We start from the raw sequence: 15,026 nt of genomic DNA, 5'->3' as shown, positions 1-15,026 counted from the left end.
AGTGGCCTCTGTTGGCTCTTTTGGAACTGCACCTACCCTGTTCTGACCCCTGCATGTCAGGGTGGTAGGTTTGTTTCTCCTTTAAATCAGAACTTCCCAGACTGGGAGTGGTGGTGCATGCCTATAATTCCAGCACTTGGGAGGCTGAGACAGGAAGATCACCACAAGTTCGAGGCCAGCCTGGGCTCTGTAGCAAGCTAGAGGCCTGCCTGAGCTGCATAGCGAGACCCTGTCTCAAAGAAAATCAGAACTTCCCAAATGGCCTGCGGTTGTGGGTCACGGTGTGCTGATACTGACCCCCGAGCCCCTGGGCCACTTACCAGCGAGCAGCTTCACCTGTTCCACCCAGTTCTTTATATCAGTGTATTTGTTTTCTAGAGAAGCTTTCTCTGAAAGCTAAATCTTCCCATCTTTTTTCTTTTTTTCTTTCTTTTTTCTTATACTTTGAACTTACATTACTATCTTGCACTCTCCCTGCCTGTCAGGTGACAGTGAGTTTTCCTCCTTTCTCCACCTTTTTTGGACTTTCTACCTAGGTGGTAGCTGTCCTCCATACCTCTAAGAGTAGTTTCCCTTCTGTGTCAGGCCCTGGAATTCCTTTCAGTGCTTCCTGATTCTCAGTAGGTCAGTGGGTCCTATGCACTTTATGGCCTAGAATCTAAGGTTGCCAAGGAGAGAGGCGGGAAAAAGGGGAATTTTAGCCTTCTTCCCTTGTTCGGAGGAAGGTGAGAGTGCCAGTCCCTCCATGTCTCCTCACAGTCCATTTGGGAACAAGAGCGAGTGCCCCTCTGGATCAAGCCATACAAGATTCTTGTGATCTCGGCTGACAGTGGCATGATTGAACCAGTGGTCAATGCCGTATCCATCCATCAGGTGAAGAAACAGTCTCAGCTGTCCTTGCTTGATTACTTCCTCCAGGAACATGGCAGCTACACCACGGAGGCATTCCTCAGTGCCCAGCGCAATTTTGTGCAAAGTTGCGCTGGCTACTGCTTGGTCTGCTACCTGTTGCAAGTCAAGGACAGGTAAGTGACTTCTACCCCTCATCTTTCACCAGGGTCCCCTGTGCCCTTTATGTGCGGCTCTCAGTTGATGGAACAAGCAACATATTTTTAGCAGAGACAGACACATTTAAATGACAGTGAGCCAAGGAGGCAGATTGACGAGCACTAGGGTAAAAGAGCAAAGAAATGAAGGATTTCTGGGAAGAGTAAGGGCTTGAGTGAACAGGGACCAAGAAGACAAGGAAGAATGAGAACAGGTTAAGCCGTGGAGGAAATACGTTCCCTGTGAGAAAGTACTTTAGTGGGATTAAGCTTGTGCTATACTGCACAGCAGGGGAGTAGCACGGGATGACATCAGACACATAAGTTGAGGTAAATTAGAAGGGCCGTAGGTCTGGTGTAGAGCACTTGCCAAGCATGTGCCAGCCCCTGGGTTTCACGGGGGTTGGCAGGGGCGCATGTTATAAGGCTGAGGAGTTTTATTTGCAGGCATAGGAATGAGCAGTGTGGTCTGCGTTGAGTCAGAGCCCTGTGGCACTGTGGCTGAGGGTGGATGTAACTGGACCTTTAGCAACCAGGAGGAAGGTAATGGAGCCTGGCTTGAAGGTAGTGACTGCAGCTGAGCGGAAAGGAAGACGAATGAGGGATTTGGTGGAGATAAGTTGAAGCCCCTAGCCGTGAACTTCTTCTCACTCCAACACAGGATGAAAAGTCTATCAGATAGGTATTTCCTCATGAAGAAAATACAGGCCAGGTGGCTTTTAGAACAGTGTAGGGCAAACAAATTATAAGACGCTTGTCTGCAAGCTTATACCATCCCTTGAAGCATCAAGATTTTGAACCCAGGGCCTAGAGTGCCCAGGGCTCAGCCCAGTGTTGAGTAAATGTGTGGCAGGAAAGCTGGCAGTAGGCAGGCTTGGGGCTTTCCTTTAAGAAACTATTATGTTTAGAAGATAAGAACCTATCCTGTAAAAGGGATCGGGGTGGCATTATTTATGGGGGGGTGATCCACTATTTATAATAACTTAAAAGATAACAGAGATAGAAGCCAAGTGCTGTGGCATCCATCCATAATCGCAGCTACTTGGCAGGCTAAGGCAGATGGATGCAAGTTCAACGCCAGCCTGTGAGACCTCATAACAATGATACCAAGATCTCTTAAAAATGGAATAGATGTAGGGCTCCTGGTGATTAGGAGCCATCCGACACCTGTGGCAGGAAGTTGGCGGCCACAAAGAGAAAAAGTCACTGAAGAAATAAAACCAGCAGAAGTTGATCAATTCTAGGTTCCAATTTATAAAACTGAATGTAGCCAGGTGTGGTGGCGCACAACTGTAATCCCAGCACTTGGGAGGCTGAGGCAGGAGGATTGTTGCGAATTTGAGACCAGCCTGGGCTACAAAGTCAGCTCAAGGCCAGCATGAACTGCAGGACCCTGTCTCAAGTAGGTGCTGGGGCAAATTAATGGCCTATATGCCCACCAACAGATGAAGGAATAAAGCAAATGTGGCATTTATACATAGTGGAGCACTACCCTGCCATAAAGAAAGATAAACGAGCCATTTGTAGGAAAATGGATATAATTTGAGACCATAATGTTAAATAAATCAGATACAGAGATATAGTTTCTCTTAACAAGAAACCCAAAATAAAATACAGATGATAGGAAGCAGGGCAGTAGACTGTGGAGATAGAAGGGGAATCTGGGAGTAAGGGGAGACAGGAAAGAGTGGAGGGATGGGGCTATAGCTCAGTGGCACAAGCGCTTGCCTAGAAAACAGTGGAGAGGAGGAACAGATAGAAATGACTAAACTGTGATACATATGCCAGTGCCCCAGGATGAATGTAATCACTGTGCATCACAAATGTAAACTAATAAAACTACACTCAAAGGATAACTACAAATAAAGTAGGTGCTAGGGTACAGGCAGACTCTGCAGTCAAAAGTCAAAATGAAATCGGTTATCCTTGCCAACAACTGCCAAGCTTTGAGGAAATCTGTAGTAGAATTCTGTACCATGTGACCAAACCAGTGCTGATCACTACCATGACACTAAAAGTGAATCGGGCACAAGGTGGGGGAAACGCTACAGTATACGCGCTGTCACCGATGCAAGCATGCTAGGATACGCATGCAAAATTTTTAATAAAACTTCCAGAGCTTGTTTTTTGTGGTTTTGTTTTGTATATTGTTTGAGACAAGGTCCAGTGTGTCATTCAGGCTGGCCCTGAACTCAAAGCGTAGGCTAGTCTTGAACTCATGGCAGTCCTGCCCAGCCTCCTAAGTACTGGGATTACAAGTGTGCACCACCACAACCACCACCACCACCACCCACCCTGGCTCAGAGCTTGTTTTTTAAAAGGAGAGGGAGAAGGGCTGGGGATTTAGCTCAGTGGCACATCGCCTGCCTGGCAAGCACAAGGTTGTGAGTTCGATTCCCGGTACCGGAAAATAAATAAATAAATAAATGGAGAGGGAGAGGAATGGAGGGAAGAAAAAAGGAAGGAGGGGAGGAAGAAAAAGAATAGAAAGATAGCCAGGCGGGCTGGGGATTTAGCTCAGCGGCAAAGCGCCTGCCTGGCAAGCGCAAGGTCGTGAGTTCAGTTCCTGGTACCGGAGAAAAACCAAAAAAAAAAAAAAAAAAAAAAAAAAAAAAAAAAAAAAGAAAGAAAGATAGCCAGGCATGGTGGCACATGCCTATAATTCCAGGGCCCTCGGAAGCTGAGCAGGAGGATCACAAATTTGAGCCCAGCCCGGGCAGTTCAGTATCTTAATACCCCGTCTCAAATTAAAAAATAAAAAGGGCACACTGTGAAGACCCTGGATTCAATCCCCAGTACCCAAAAAAGAAAGGACAGAATAGATATGGTTAAGCCAGAACGGAATCAGCCACTGGAATGAAGTGGCAACAGTGACTGGTCCCCAGTAAGATCCCTTCACTTCAGGATGAAGCCCAGGCACCTTTCCGACTGGAGATAAGAAACTGCCCCCGCACACCCATTCAGGCCTGAGAGCACACATGAGGATGTCTCGGGCACTCAAGGTTGAACGGGTCCTGTTAAACGTTCAACGCTTCCGCAGAAGGGGTGGACTCAGATGCGACTCCCTCTGTCCTTTGGGCTAGGCGGACCATCCCCAGAGAAGGTGGCCCTCACACCAAGCCAGTCTTAGCTAACAAAGCCCCTATTGAAGTGAGAAGACCGGGCCTCACGTGCTTAACATGCTAATTGTTCTTTCTAACCCATTCATGTGGGAATCACAAAGACCTGCGATTTATCTCTTTAACTCTTCTTCCTCTGCCTGTAGTGCTTGCCTCCTGGGGTTTTTACATAAAAATGATTTAAAACTTTCTACTTGATGCCCGACACTATTTACATTTTTACATTTAAGGTCCACTCAGCCTGATGCCCCTCATTGTTACTTCCTCAAGGGGGCTTCTGTTCCGTAGGGGCTGATAGGGATTACAAATGCAACACAGATGAACTGGTTCTGAGCGGAGGCCTCTCACCTAGCAGCGCTTGGCCTGTGCCACAGCTGGCTGGAGGAGGAGGCCTTCTTTCCTGGCTTCTGTCTGGGTTCTTACTAGATTGGGATCTGCTTGGATGCTGTAAGTGTAATTTCTGGGCAGTTGGGATAATCTTAACCTTCTGATTCTCTTGCTAATGATAGCAATTTCAGACCGCGAAGCTTTTGTTAGCAGTGTTCTTTTCTGATCTTTCTTTTCACCGTTAGCTGTAGATTCTAGAGCTGTGGGCAGCAGGAAGCACACAGAGGACTTCCACCCAGCGTGGAATCCACAGCGTCCTGTGGCCAGTGATTCCAGCCACAGCCAACTCACTGCTGCCCCTTCCTCTCCTCTCTTCTTCCTCAGACACAATGGGAACATCCTTTTGGATGCAGAAGGCCACATCATCCACATCGACTTTGGTTTCATCCTGTCCAGCTCACCCCGAAACCTGGGCTTTGAGACGTCCGCCTTTAAGCTGACCACAGAGTTTGTAGATGTGAGTTGGGACGGAGCAGTCCCTCCAAGGTCACTGTACTGTGCTGTGGGAGAGGCGGGTGATGGCTCCCTCCGAGTCAGGAGTGAACGGAACAGGAATGGCAGTAAGCCAGGGTGAAACAGGATTTGTGGCAGTTTCCTGCCTGAAAAGGGCTGGGAAATAAGGGAGTTTGGCCCCACTGCCCCAAGAGAGGAGGCACTGTAGGACACCTGTGGGAGAAGAACCATCACACATCACCTTCGTCCCTCCCCAGGTGATGGGTGGCCTGGACGGTGACATGTTCAACTACTACAAGATGCTGATGCTGCAGGGGCTGATTGCCGCGCGGAAGCACATGGACAAGGTGGTGCAGATCGTGGAGATCATGCAGCAAGGTGGGCTGGAGCCCCACTCAGGTTGGGGGGCTAGCACTTAGGGCTCCCAGAAAGTTGATGCCACCTCCGGAACCAGACTGGCAGGGTGTGGGAATCCGGGAGGGTTCCCAGGAGACCCCAGATCAGACCCAGTGCTCAGTTTCTTTCTCCTTCAGGACGGTTCCTCCCGATCCTGGCAGAGCTGGGCCTGGGGAGGGGTGAGGGTGGCGGTAACAGTCTCCTCGGCACCCTCAGAGAGAAAGCCCCTCCCTGACCTTCTATCTTCTCCCGCCCTGGCCCAACTCAGTTTTTCTTGGTCTCCTCCCTCCATCACTCTTCGCTTTCCTCCCCGCTGCACTTTGACTCTGGTTACCCTGGCCTAGCCACCCATATCAGGCCGCCTTCCTTTTGCCAGTAGTTGCCCATCCTGCTGAGGTTTTCCTGTGTCATCTGTTGTCTTCCACTCTGCTGCTTCTCATTCCCTTGCTATCTGTAGTCATTTGCCTGCTCCCCTGGGCCCTTGTCCTGCATTCCCCTCCTCAGCAAGCACCAGATCTAAGCTGCCAGTCTCCCCACCCCACCCCACCCCACAGGTTGTCGCTGTTGCACAGGAGCCTCCCCTTCTGCCCCCTTGATGACGGTGGCCCAAGTCATCTGTGAGTGTCAGACGTAGCATAGGGCAGAGTCCTGCAAGCAGATAAGTGTGCCCAGGGCCCGTGCCCAGCCTTCCTCAGGGCCAGGGCTGCTCCCTCAGCCCCTACTGGGGGAGACGGTATGGGCCCTCCCTCCTCTGCCCACACCCCTCACCAGCAGAGCTAAAACTTAGCAGTGTGGGATGGAAACAGGCTTGAGGCAGGACCACCCACTAACCCTGGTCTCTGCAGTAGCAGAACTCCCTCCATGCTGTCAGGGAGCTAAGGTGGGACGGGATTCCTGGTACCCCTGACTTTGTATTCCACACCTGTTACCACCATACCTCCTGCCTAGCCATTCACAGCCCTCAACCCCTACCACTTCCCCCAGGTTCGCAGCTCCCTTGCTTCCACGGCTCCAGCACCATTCGCAACCTCAAGGAGAGGTTCCACATGAGCATGACGGAGGAGCAGCTCCAGCTTCTGGTGGAGCAGATGGTGGACGGCAGCATGCGGTCCATCACCACCAAACTCTACGATGGCTTCCAGTACCTTACCAACGGCATCATGTGACCCCACCTCCTGAGCCCAGGCACAGTGGGGGACTCAGGCCCTTGTCTGAGAAATCCCAAACCAGGAAACCCCACCCACCCACCCATCCACCCGTGGGAAATGGAAGGCAAGAAATACAAAGGATCATGTAACCGCGAGAGCTGGCCAAGGGGCAGAGCACCAGCCATAGGGTCCAGAATTGTGGGGCTCCCTGGCCCTGCTGTTACCAGCTGACAGACCCCAAGACTCACTGCCCTCCAAAGAATTGAGGTGATGAATGTGGGGGCTCAGAGCCTCCCCCCTCACTGGGCTCTGACAGGGTCTTTCCACAGGCTCTGCCCTCATCTGTTCTGGGTCCCAGGAAGGGGGTTGAGTAGTACTTAGGACTCTATCCTGTGGTTAACTTTGGCCATGCTGCTGCCCAGCTCCATCTCCCTCCCTGGGACTGAACCCAAACCCAGGTCCTTTTGCTAATGGGCTGGACCATCGGATCCTGCACTCACTGCGTTCCCCATCATCTGGGCAAGGAAGGAAATGACAGTCCCTCCAGCGTACTGGTGGTATTGGCCTAGCCATGAGGAATACTTACCTGGTCCCATCCTCACACCCAGGGACTAGCTCTCAATTTTTTAATTTTTGTTTGAAATAAAGTCCTTAGTTAGCCATCTGTGTCATCTGGGGGGAGCAGGGGGCCACACAGCAAACAGATGCCTCACAAAGTCTGGGATACAAATGGCACCACACAGGAGGTTTGTTCCCTGCCTCTTGGTCAACAGTGCCACCTCTCCTGGCAGGCATCCCCAGGTCTGACTCTCACCCCCCCTGCCAAGTCCACAGTGTCCAAACCACATAGACAGACCTGAGTGGAGATTAAACCACGAGCAGTTTTAATGGCCTGGTTTTCTCCCAGTTAGTATTACTACTACAAGAATAAAGGATTCCTGAGAGCCTGCCCCTTCTCCCTGGGCCCCCTTGACAGGACTCATCCCCACCAACCCCCCTCCCCCCGGATTTCTGGGGAAAAAGACAAGTGAAAGGCACTGCAGGGTGAGGGGCTTGAGTGCCAGGGAGTATGGGGTGCTAGGGCAGGGCCCAGCCCAGAGGAAGAAAGTCTGCCTGAAGGAAGTGTAGAGGGTGTTGCGGTCCTGTCCTCCCACCCAGGTTGCACACTGGAGGGTCTGCAGCAGGAGCATGATTAGTGTCTGGTTCAGAAAGCAGGAATGGAGGGCCCAACTGCGAAGGCCCAAGGGCCAAACCCGAAGGGGAGTTGCAAACCACTATGATCCTCAAAAGCTTTTCCTTCAGGGTTGGGGAAGAGAGACCGAACACAATGTGATGTCAAACTCCCCAAACTCCTTCAATCTAGGGAGCAGGCAGCAGCAGCAGCAACAGCAGCAAACCCCGGGCTCCCAGGGAAGACGAACTGGTCAGACCCAGGGCCAGGGCCTAGTTGTCCCCGCTGCCCCCCTGCCGAGCCCTGATGAATGCCATGCCGTGTGTGCGGAAGTGGGTCTTGAGGTTGAGAGGGCTGTCACAGCTCTTCCCACAGACCTTGCAGGTCAGTGGGCCTCCAGAAGTGGGCAGGGGACAATCAGCACCCTCTGGGTCAGCCCGGGACAGAGGAAGAGCCTCCTCCTCCCCAGGCCCCAGCCCCAGGACACTGGATCGCCCCACACCCCGTCTCTTCTTGTGGCTGATGAATCGGTGCCGGCTCAAGGAGCCAGGGGAGGCAAAGCACAAACCACAGTCGAGGCACTGCTGGGCACCGCCATCCACCCTTAACCCTATGAGGCTCTGTTCGGCCGAGCCACTTCGATAGCGTAGGGGACCGTGGCCTCCTGACCCAGAGCCGCCCCTGGAGGGCTTTGCTGGTGGTGTGGTGCTGTCAGGCTCCTCACTGCATGAGTCAGAAGACTGGCGGCGTTTCCGGCCGGGCCCCTGAAAAAGAATGGAAGAACAGTTTGACCATCACTCTTGCAGTTCCCACCAGCCTCGCCCTGGCAACCTGAGGCTGGAATCTGTCCGGCTTCTCCCACTGCCACGGCCAGCACACTGCCGGCTGGGCCTCTGCCTACCTGGGCTCTGGCACCAGGCCCCCGGGCCAGGCCACTCCCTCTGCCAGGGGACTGGGGCCCGAGAGGCAGGCCATGCCGGACCTGGACGTGCTTCTCCAGGATCAGGCGGCTGCTGAAGGTGCGCTTTCCCTCTGTGCAATACCTGCAAGGGAGAGGCGGGGTGTCACCAGTGGTGGCAGAGCACTAAGGCCAACCAGAGCAAAGGGAGGCCTTGCCCTTCAGACCCCAAAGAGAGTGGTAGGAAGGTTCTGCAGGGTACAAGAAGGGGTAAGTGCGCCAGGCAGGCAGAGGCAGGGAACGGGAGGAGGCGTTACCTGCATGGGTAAACTCGCTTGATGCCCTCATGATTGACCCTGACGTGGCGCCGCAGGCTAGGGGCAGAGCAGAAGGAGCGCTCACACAGGCGACAGGGGAACTTCTTCACTGACTGAGAGAACAGGGGTGGGAAGGTTTCAGGGGCAGCTCCAGGACCCCAGCCCGGTGACACACACCAGCCTATCTGACCCCGTGCAGAGCCCGCTCACCTTGCCGTGCTCCTTCTTCATGTGAGCCACATACTCATCACGCTCAGGAAACCAGGAGTGACAAAGGCCACAGGTCCAGCCCCCAGGCCCACCACCCCCACCCTTGATGCCTTTGCTCCCCAGTTCCCGCCGGGGCCGTTTGGCTGGGCGTCGGCGCTCAGGAGAACTGGGCAGCTCCTCCTCTTCTGAGGATGAAGACGACTCCTCAGTCGCAGGGGCTGCCCCGCCCTGAGACACGGCCAGCTCCTCAGGCTCTGTCTTGGGGGTCAGAAGGCCCTCTCCAGCCCCTTTCCCAGGGGTCTCCTCCTCTAGGCGCCCAGACTGATGCGTGTTCTGTGAGGAAGACAGGGAAATGGCTATGGAGAGGGCTTCCTTTCCCCCTGCCCCCCACTTCTTAGGCTCTGTGACCCTACCCCAGGTTGACCCAGCTCGTCACCCCAACCCTAGCCTTTGCTCCTGTACCTTCAGGTGTTCCAGCATGGTCCTTTTTTGGGCAAAGAGCAGAGGACAAGACGGGCACTTAAAGACACTGACGCGCTGGGGCAGCAGGTGCTGGTCAAAGTGTGAGGAGAGCAGGGGTCTGTGAGTGAAGACTGTGTCACACATGGCGCACTTGTAGATCAGCCTGTGGGGAAGCAGGGACAGTGCAGACACCGGCCAGGGGTGAGCAGCGCCTGCCCCGCCCCAGCCCGCCACCCCGCCCGCCTCACTTGGCTTGCTGTGCGAGGAAGGCCGGATGCTGGGAGTGCAGATGGGCGTGGGCACTGGGTGCAGACTTGAAGGCCATGGGGCAGATGGGGCACTTGTGGAAAACCTCGCAGTGTGACGCCTGGATGTGGGACTTGATGGAGTTCACACCCCCAAACACCACTGCGCAGCTGGGACACCTGCGGGAGCAAGTGGGCAGTGCTGTGGTGAGGAGGGGCGTCCTCCACCCCTCTACGTATTCTCAAGGCCCAGGTGGACGTGGACAAGGGGACGGTGGTGGAACATGAGTGAGCAGGAGAAAGGAGGCAGCTGCACAGGTCCAGGCCCCAAGGCAGGCTATGGGGGCAGAGCTGGAGCTCAAGCCAGCCCTCTCTCTCCAGCCCCACGAGAAACAGCTGGCAGGCAGCTATGGCAGCCCAGGGCTGAGCTCTGCCAATGCCACAGACTCCAGGACAGAGAAAACCAGGCTCTCCTCAAGAAGCCATCTAAAAAGGCTGGTACCCAGATAGGAAAGCCTCGAGCTCCACCAGGCAGGGAGATGAGGCACCTGTATCCCACTCGACGAGAGAAATGCAGACAGGCATCCCGCAGGTGGGTCTGGAAATTGGCTTGCAGGAAGTTGCCTCCACACTCAGGGCATACGTGAGGGGCTCGGTTCTTATGCGTGCGCTGGTGGGCACTGAAGCTGCAGCGGTTGGGGAGCATCATAGGGCAGGATGGGCACATCTGTTGAGGGCACAAGCAAGGTGAGTCAGTGGCGGGTACCTGGCCTCTCTTCCTCCCCCTAGCCAAGCACCCAGTGCCTTCCCAGACCCCATCCCCGAAGCATCTGGGGGTCCCCACTCCAGAGAACCACGACCAGCAACTCACAGTGCTATTGGCCCCGGCGGTTGCAGGCCCAGGCTGCTGGAAGTGGGCTGCCATGCCGGCCTTGTCCCGGCACTGCTGCTTGCACTCCAGGCAGCGGAAGCACGTGTATGCAGAGGTGGCGGGGACAGTAGGTGGATCTGGTAACAGCGGCAGCACAGGGGCCTCAGTGGCAATTGCAGTAATGGCAGAGGAGGTGATGGCCCCCTCAGCCTTGCCCAAGACAGGCAAGACCAGAGGTCCAGGAGCAGGCGGCACAGCCACGGGCAGCAGAGGCGTGATGTCTGGCTGCCCCACCATCTGGTCAAGGGCTACCGGCCTCATGACCAAATGTGAGCACTGCATGACGAGCCCCTTGTCCTTGTGCTCACGCGCGTGCAAGAGCAAGCTGCACTTGTTGAAGAAGACCAGACGACGGGCGCAGTGATTGCAGGTGACCTCTATGCGCATGCTCCGGCGGTCATAGTGCCTGGCCAGGCTCTTCTCCAGAGAGAAGGCGTCCCCGCACTCCAGGCAGCGGTAGCCCGTGGGTGGGAGGGCCAGCCCAGCCTCAGCAGGTGGACTCAGGTTGGGTCTGTAGGCAGGCAGCAGGTTCTTGCTGTTGAGGATCTTGTTGAAGGCCTCCACCAGGCTGGACTGGGTCCGTGAGATCACCGTTCCACTCGCTGTGCCCAAGACGGTAGCTGGCTTTGAAGGCTGCACCATCACCACCGAGGCACCATTCACCTTCTGACCTCCCGTCCCCAGCCCTCCACGGCCCTCAGCTTTGGGCAGGGTTTGGGGCACCAGGCCTAGAACGTTCTTAGCCATCATCTTAGGGCTGGTGGCAGACCCCCCAGGCAGAACCACAGCTTTGCGGGCTACACTTGCTGCCATCAGCATGGCAGTGCTAGCATTCTGGATGGTGGCCACAGGCAGCACTGTACCTTTCAGCCTCGTGCCATCACCCAGCTGCACACTCACCACCTTTGGGCCCTCAGGGGCCGGGGCTGCGGGGGACAGCTTTAGGAGGCCCGCCTCAGCCAGGAAGGCCCCCTCGGCCAAGGGAGCAGGGGGGTCAGGGTCTGAGGGGACCCGGGTTACAGTCCTCGTGATATTCCCACAGGATGTTTTAATGGTCTTGATCCGCACCTTGAGGGGCCGAGAGGAGTTGGAGGAGGCAAGAGAGTCATTGCTGTCCTCATCTGCAGCCTCAGCTCCACTAGAAGGACTCTGGGGACTTCTAGGAGGAGACTTGACCACCGGCCCCTCCTCTTCTTCCTTCAGGGGCTTACAGCTGGGCAAATTAGGAGAGGCAGGAGGGCTCTGGTGCCCTGGAGACTGCTTGAAAAAGGGTACCCCATCAAGCTGGGTGGGTGAGGCGCCCGCAGGGATGCCCGTGACCTCAGGACTAGAGTATGGGCCTCGCTGGCTGTGTCCCTGGGGATGAAGGGGGCTGCAGCTTTCTTGTTTCAAGGCCCCAGGGGGTGGGGAGGAGCTAGGTGGCAGCAGCACTGGGCCATTCTCTGGGGCCAGCTCAAAGGGTGATGCGAAAGGAGGTGGGGTTGCTGCCCCCTCCTGAGGTGGGGAGGACGCAGGAGGAGGCAGGGGATCCGGGTGTTCCCCTGGCTCAGGCCCAAAATGAGCAAAAAGGTCCAAGGGGGGGTTGCCTTCTATAGCTTTTTCCTTCCAGGTACCCACACTGGGAGGACCTGGGGAGTGGGGAGTTCCTGGAAGGGATGGCTCAGAGACCCCAAATCCATTCTGCATCAGAGAAGCCCCCGAAGTTCCTTCCTTAGTTACCCCTACCACCGGGGCTGCTTCCCCTCCTGTACCCTCAGCCAGGGTCTCAGACTGCTCGGGACACACAGTGTTCTTGACAATGACGCTGACTGTGGGAATATCTGGCGGCGGCAGGCCATGGTCAGAGGCCTGGGCTGGAACCTGAGGGTCATCCGCAGCTGCTGCTGCTGCTGCTGCTGCTGCTGCTGCTGCTGCCACAGCCTCTGTGCCCTCCACTTCTCCACCCACTCTCGCTTCTGGCTTCCCTGGGCCTCCTGGCTCCTCACTATCTTCTGGCTCAGAGTGGATGGCTTCATTCGCATCAATGTCAGGGATGTCAAAGGCAGCAAGGAGGTCGTCAAAATCAGGGGTCTTCATGTCCCCCATAGCGGCAGGTCCCAGACCTGATGACAACAGGAAGGAGGAGAAACTGAGATGCCTGGACAAGAGACCCTGGACCTCCTCCCTCAGGACCTCTGGACTTATCCTCTCCAGCTAGGTACAACTCCACCAGGCTGAGTCTTGAAGAGCTGCTGCAGGTGCGGGTGCTCTAAGCCCTAACAGCAGAAGGGGAGTGTGTCCACAGCAACACAAGCACAGAAATCCAGAGTAAGCAAAGGAAGAGACTGCGCAGACACAGGGAAGAGTAACAGCGCACTGGGGGCTCAAGGGGATCTTAGTTGAAACCAGCTCATCCATTCTTATGCTCAGCACAGAACCAATTAACACTAATATTAAGGAGGAAGATGAAGACAGTGCTGTAGGTCAAAGGCTCGTCTGTGCATGGGATCAAGTCATATTCTTCGTGGATCTTCTGGGGTCCACAGAACTCTGACAGGCCATCCGTACAAGGGGCGGTGACTTAAGCCAAGACTTAAGAAACTGCTCTAGTTTATCTTTATGGTAGGCCTGCTGTATATGCAAGTACTTCTGCCTTTTGCCATCAGAAAGAGGGAAATGGTAATGCATATATCGCAGAACTATTCTGAACCTGATATGAAATTGTAAACATGAGGGCCAGACCCAGAATACAATTTACTATTACAGCTGGGCCAAACGAGGAGCACCAGGTCAAGAAGTGGGGAGAATATGCACTGGACATCTAGGGCTGGGGTCAGACATGAAGCAAGGCCTTGTCAGGTCAATCTGGGGCACCTGGGGCCTCTACTGGCATTCAGAGATCTAGCTTAGTCAGCAGGAAGAAATGGACTCGGGATGATCACCCTAGAGATCAACAAGGGAAGAATAAAACACAGGAACAGAGAGAGACAAAGAGAAAAGAAACGCGGGGAAAAGCAGTGACAGCAACCTGGCCACCAGGGCCCCAGCCGACGCCTCGCTCGTCACAAACACCTGCTGCTGGCTCACCTACCTTCCCTAGAGCACCACATCCCTCCTCCCCACCTCCTCTCTCAGGGCTACACCTCCAGGGCACAGCTGCCACGTGGGGAGAGCTGGCTCTCCACCCACCCCTCCCTGTCATTTCTTCTCAAGGCTCCTCACCTCGGTCTATCCCCTAACTGCAGCTCCCAGGAGTCTCACCTGACCCCAACCCCCTCCAGTGCACAAGTCCCACGAGATTTACATGGCAACAAATCAACGATGAAGCCAGCTCAGGGTCTGTGGGATCCAGGTCTGTCCCTACCCGACACTCCCCATCAGCCTTTCTGCCCCTCAGAAGGAGCAACTCAAGCAGCCTCCACCCATACACATTCCTTGCCCAAGATGCAAGCATCTCCCAGGGCCAATTCTCTCGCCTCTTTCCAGCCTTGAGACTGTAACTGGAGACAGTCCCAGCAGGTGGCAGCTGGCACTGCATGGACCAAGGTGGGGGGTGTTACCAACTAGAAGAAGAAAGGGGCGTCCTTCTCACACCCTGTCCTCTACTTAATTCTGCAGACTCTGAGTTTAACAAAGCCCTTGCCTCTGCCCTGTCGAATCCCTCAGGCCCTTTTGCCCCAGCAAAGTGGTCTGGTGAAGTAGGGACCACTGGAACTAGGAGAAAACACCTGCGAACTTGCCTCTGGAACCACCTCCCCCTCCAGCGCGCAAGTGACTTAGAGGTCACCCGATAGCCACCTGGAGCAGACAGTCCAGCCAGCAGCGAGCTCAAGGCCGAGGAGGTGCCCCCGCTGCAAAGCCCAGGCCTTTCTGCGGCTGCAATGCCGGGTGTCTAGCCCCGCTCTCCCGTCCCCTTTTCCCTCTGCTCTTCCCCAAAAGCCGAAGGAAGGGGCTCAGGAAGAGAGTGAGGAGACCTGGGTCAGGTGGGGGCTGCACTGCCCTCTGCCCGGGGCCAGGGCCTGCTGCGCAGCGGAGGGCGAGGGGCCGGCGCCCGGCTGGGGGCGATTAGGTTGCGGCCAAGCTGGGCAGCGGGCGGAATTAAGTCCCTGCCATCTGCCGAGGAAAGGCGCGGAAGGAAGTCCGGGTTTGCGGGAGGGGTGGGACGTACACGAGAAAAGCCAAAAGGGAAACTGAGGCGAGCGCCGCTTGCGTGGCTCCCAAGGGCCGAGAAGTGAGGCCGGGCCCGGCCCTCCGGGCGCAGCGC

The 15,026-nt window shown here is 55.4% G+C and overlaps 2 protein-coding genes across 8 annotated transcripts in view; one reads left to right on the top strand and one right to left on the bottom strand.

The window, feature by feature from the left end:
* The window catches only part of Pi4kb (phosphatidylinositol 4-kinase, catalytic, beta), a 31,195-nt gene extending 23,986 nt beyond the window's left edge, over window positions 1–7,209 (top strand). For all 4 annotated transcript variants that reach the window (XM_013509922.1, XM_013509921.1, XM_005414516.1 and 1 more), the window contains 4 exons: window positions 760–1,025; window positions 4,877–5,009; window positions 5,263–5,383; window positions 6,386–7,209. In XM_013509922.1, coding sequence (XP_013365376.1) covers window positions 760–1,025; window positions 4,877–5,009; window positions 5,263–5,383; window positions 6,386–6,567 — 702 coding nt within the window. In that variant the 3' untranslated portion in view covers window positions 6,568–7,209. The remainder of the gene's footprint in view (window positions 1–759; window positions 1,026–4,876; window positions 5,010–5,262; window positions 5,384–6,385) is intronic.
* A 201-nt stretch (window positions 7,210–7,410) lies between these two features.
* Window positions 7,411–15,026, bottom strand: part of Znf687 (zinc finger protein 687) — an 8,302-nt gene continuing 686 nt past the window's right edge. For 2 of the 4 annotated variants that reach the window (XM_005414509.2, XM_005414510.2), the window contains exons 2-9: window positions 10,724–12,885; window positions 10,401–10,579; window positions 9,856–10,032; window positions 9,608–9,770; window positions 9,146–9,478; window positions 8,936–9,048; window positions 8,622–8,763; window positions 7,411–8,484 (exon numbers count right to left, since the gene is read on the bottom strand). In XM_005414509.2, coding sequence (XP_005414566.1) covers window positions 7,993–8,484; window positions 8,622–8,763; window positions 8,936–9,048; window positions 9,146–9,478; window positions 9,608–9,770; window positions 9,856–10,032; window positions 10,401–10,579; window positions 10,724–12,868 — 3,744 coding nt within the window. In that variant the 5' untranslated portion in view covers window positions 12,869–12,885 and the 3' untranslated portion in view covers window positions 7,411–7,992. The remainder of the gene's footprint in view (window positions 8,485–8,621; window positions 8,764–8,935; window positions 9,049–9,145; window positions 9,479–9,607; window positions 9,771–9,855; window positions 10,033–10,400; window positions 10,580–10,723; window positions 12,886–15,026) is intronic. The other 2 variants (XM_005414512.2, XM_005414511.2) reach the window with 2 other exon arrangements.

This window comes from Chinchilla lanigera, unplaced genomic scaffold (genome assembly GCF_000276665.1).
Source record: "Chinchilla lanigera isolate Chin_1 unplaced genomic scaffold, ChiLan1.0 scaffold00187, whole genome shotgun sequence".
In the NCBI taxonomy this organism is placed as follows: Eukaryota; Metazoa; Chordata; class Mammalia; order Rodentia; family Chinchillidae; genus Chinchilla; species Chinchilla lanigera.
The sequence above is the reverse complement of the archived record's forward strand: the minus strand, read 5'-3'. Positions and strand labels throughout refer to the sequence as shown.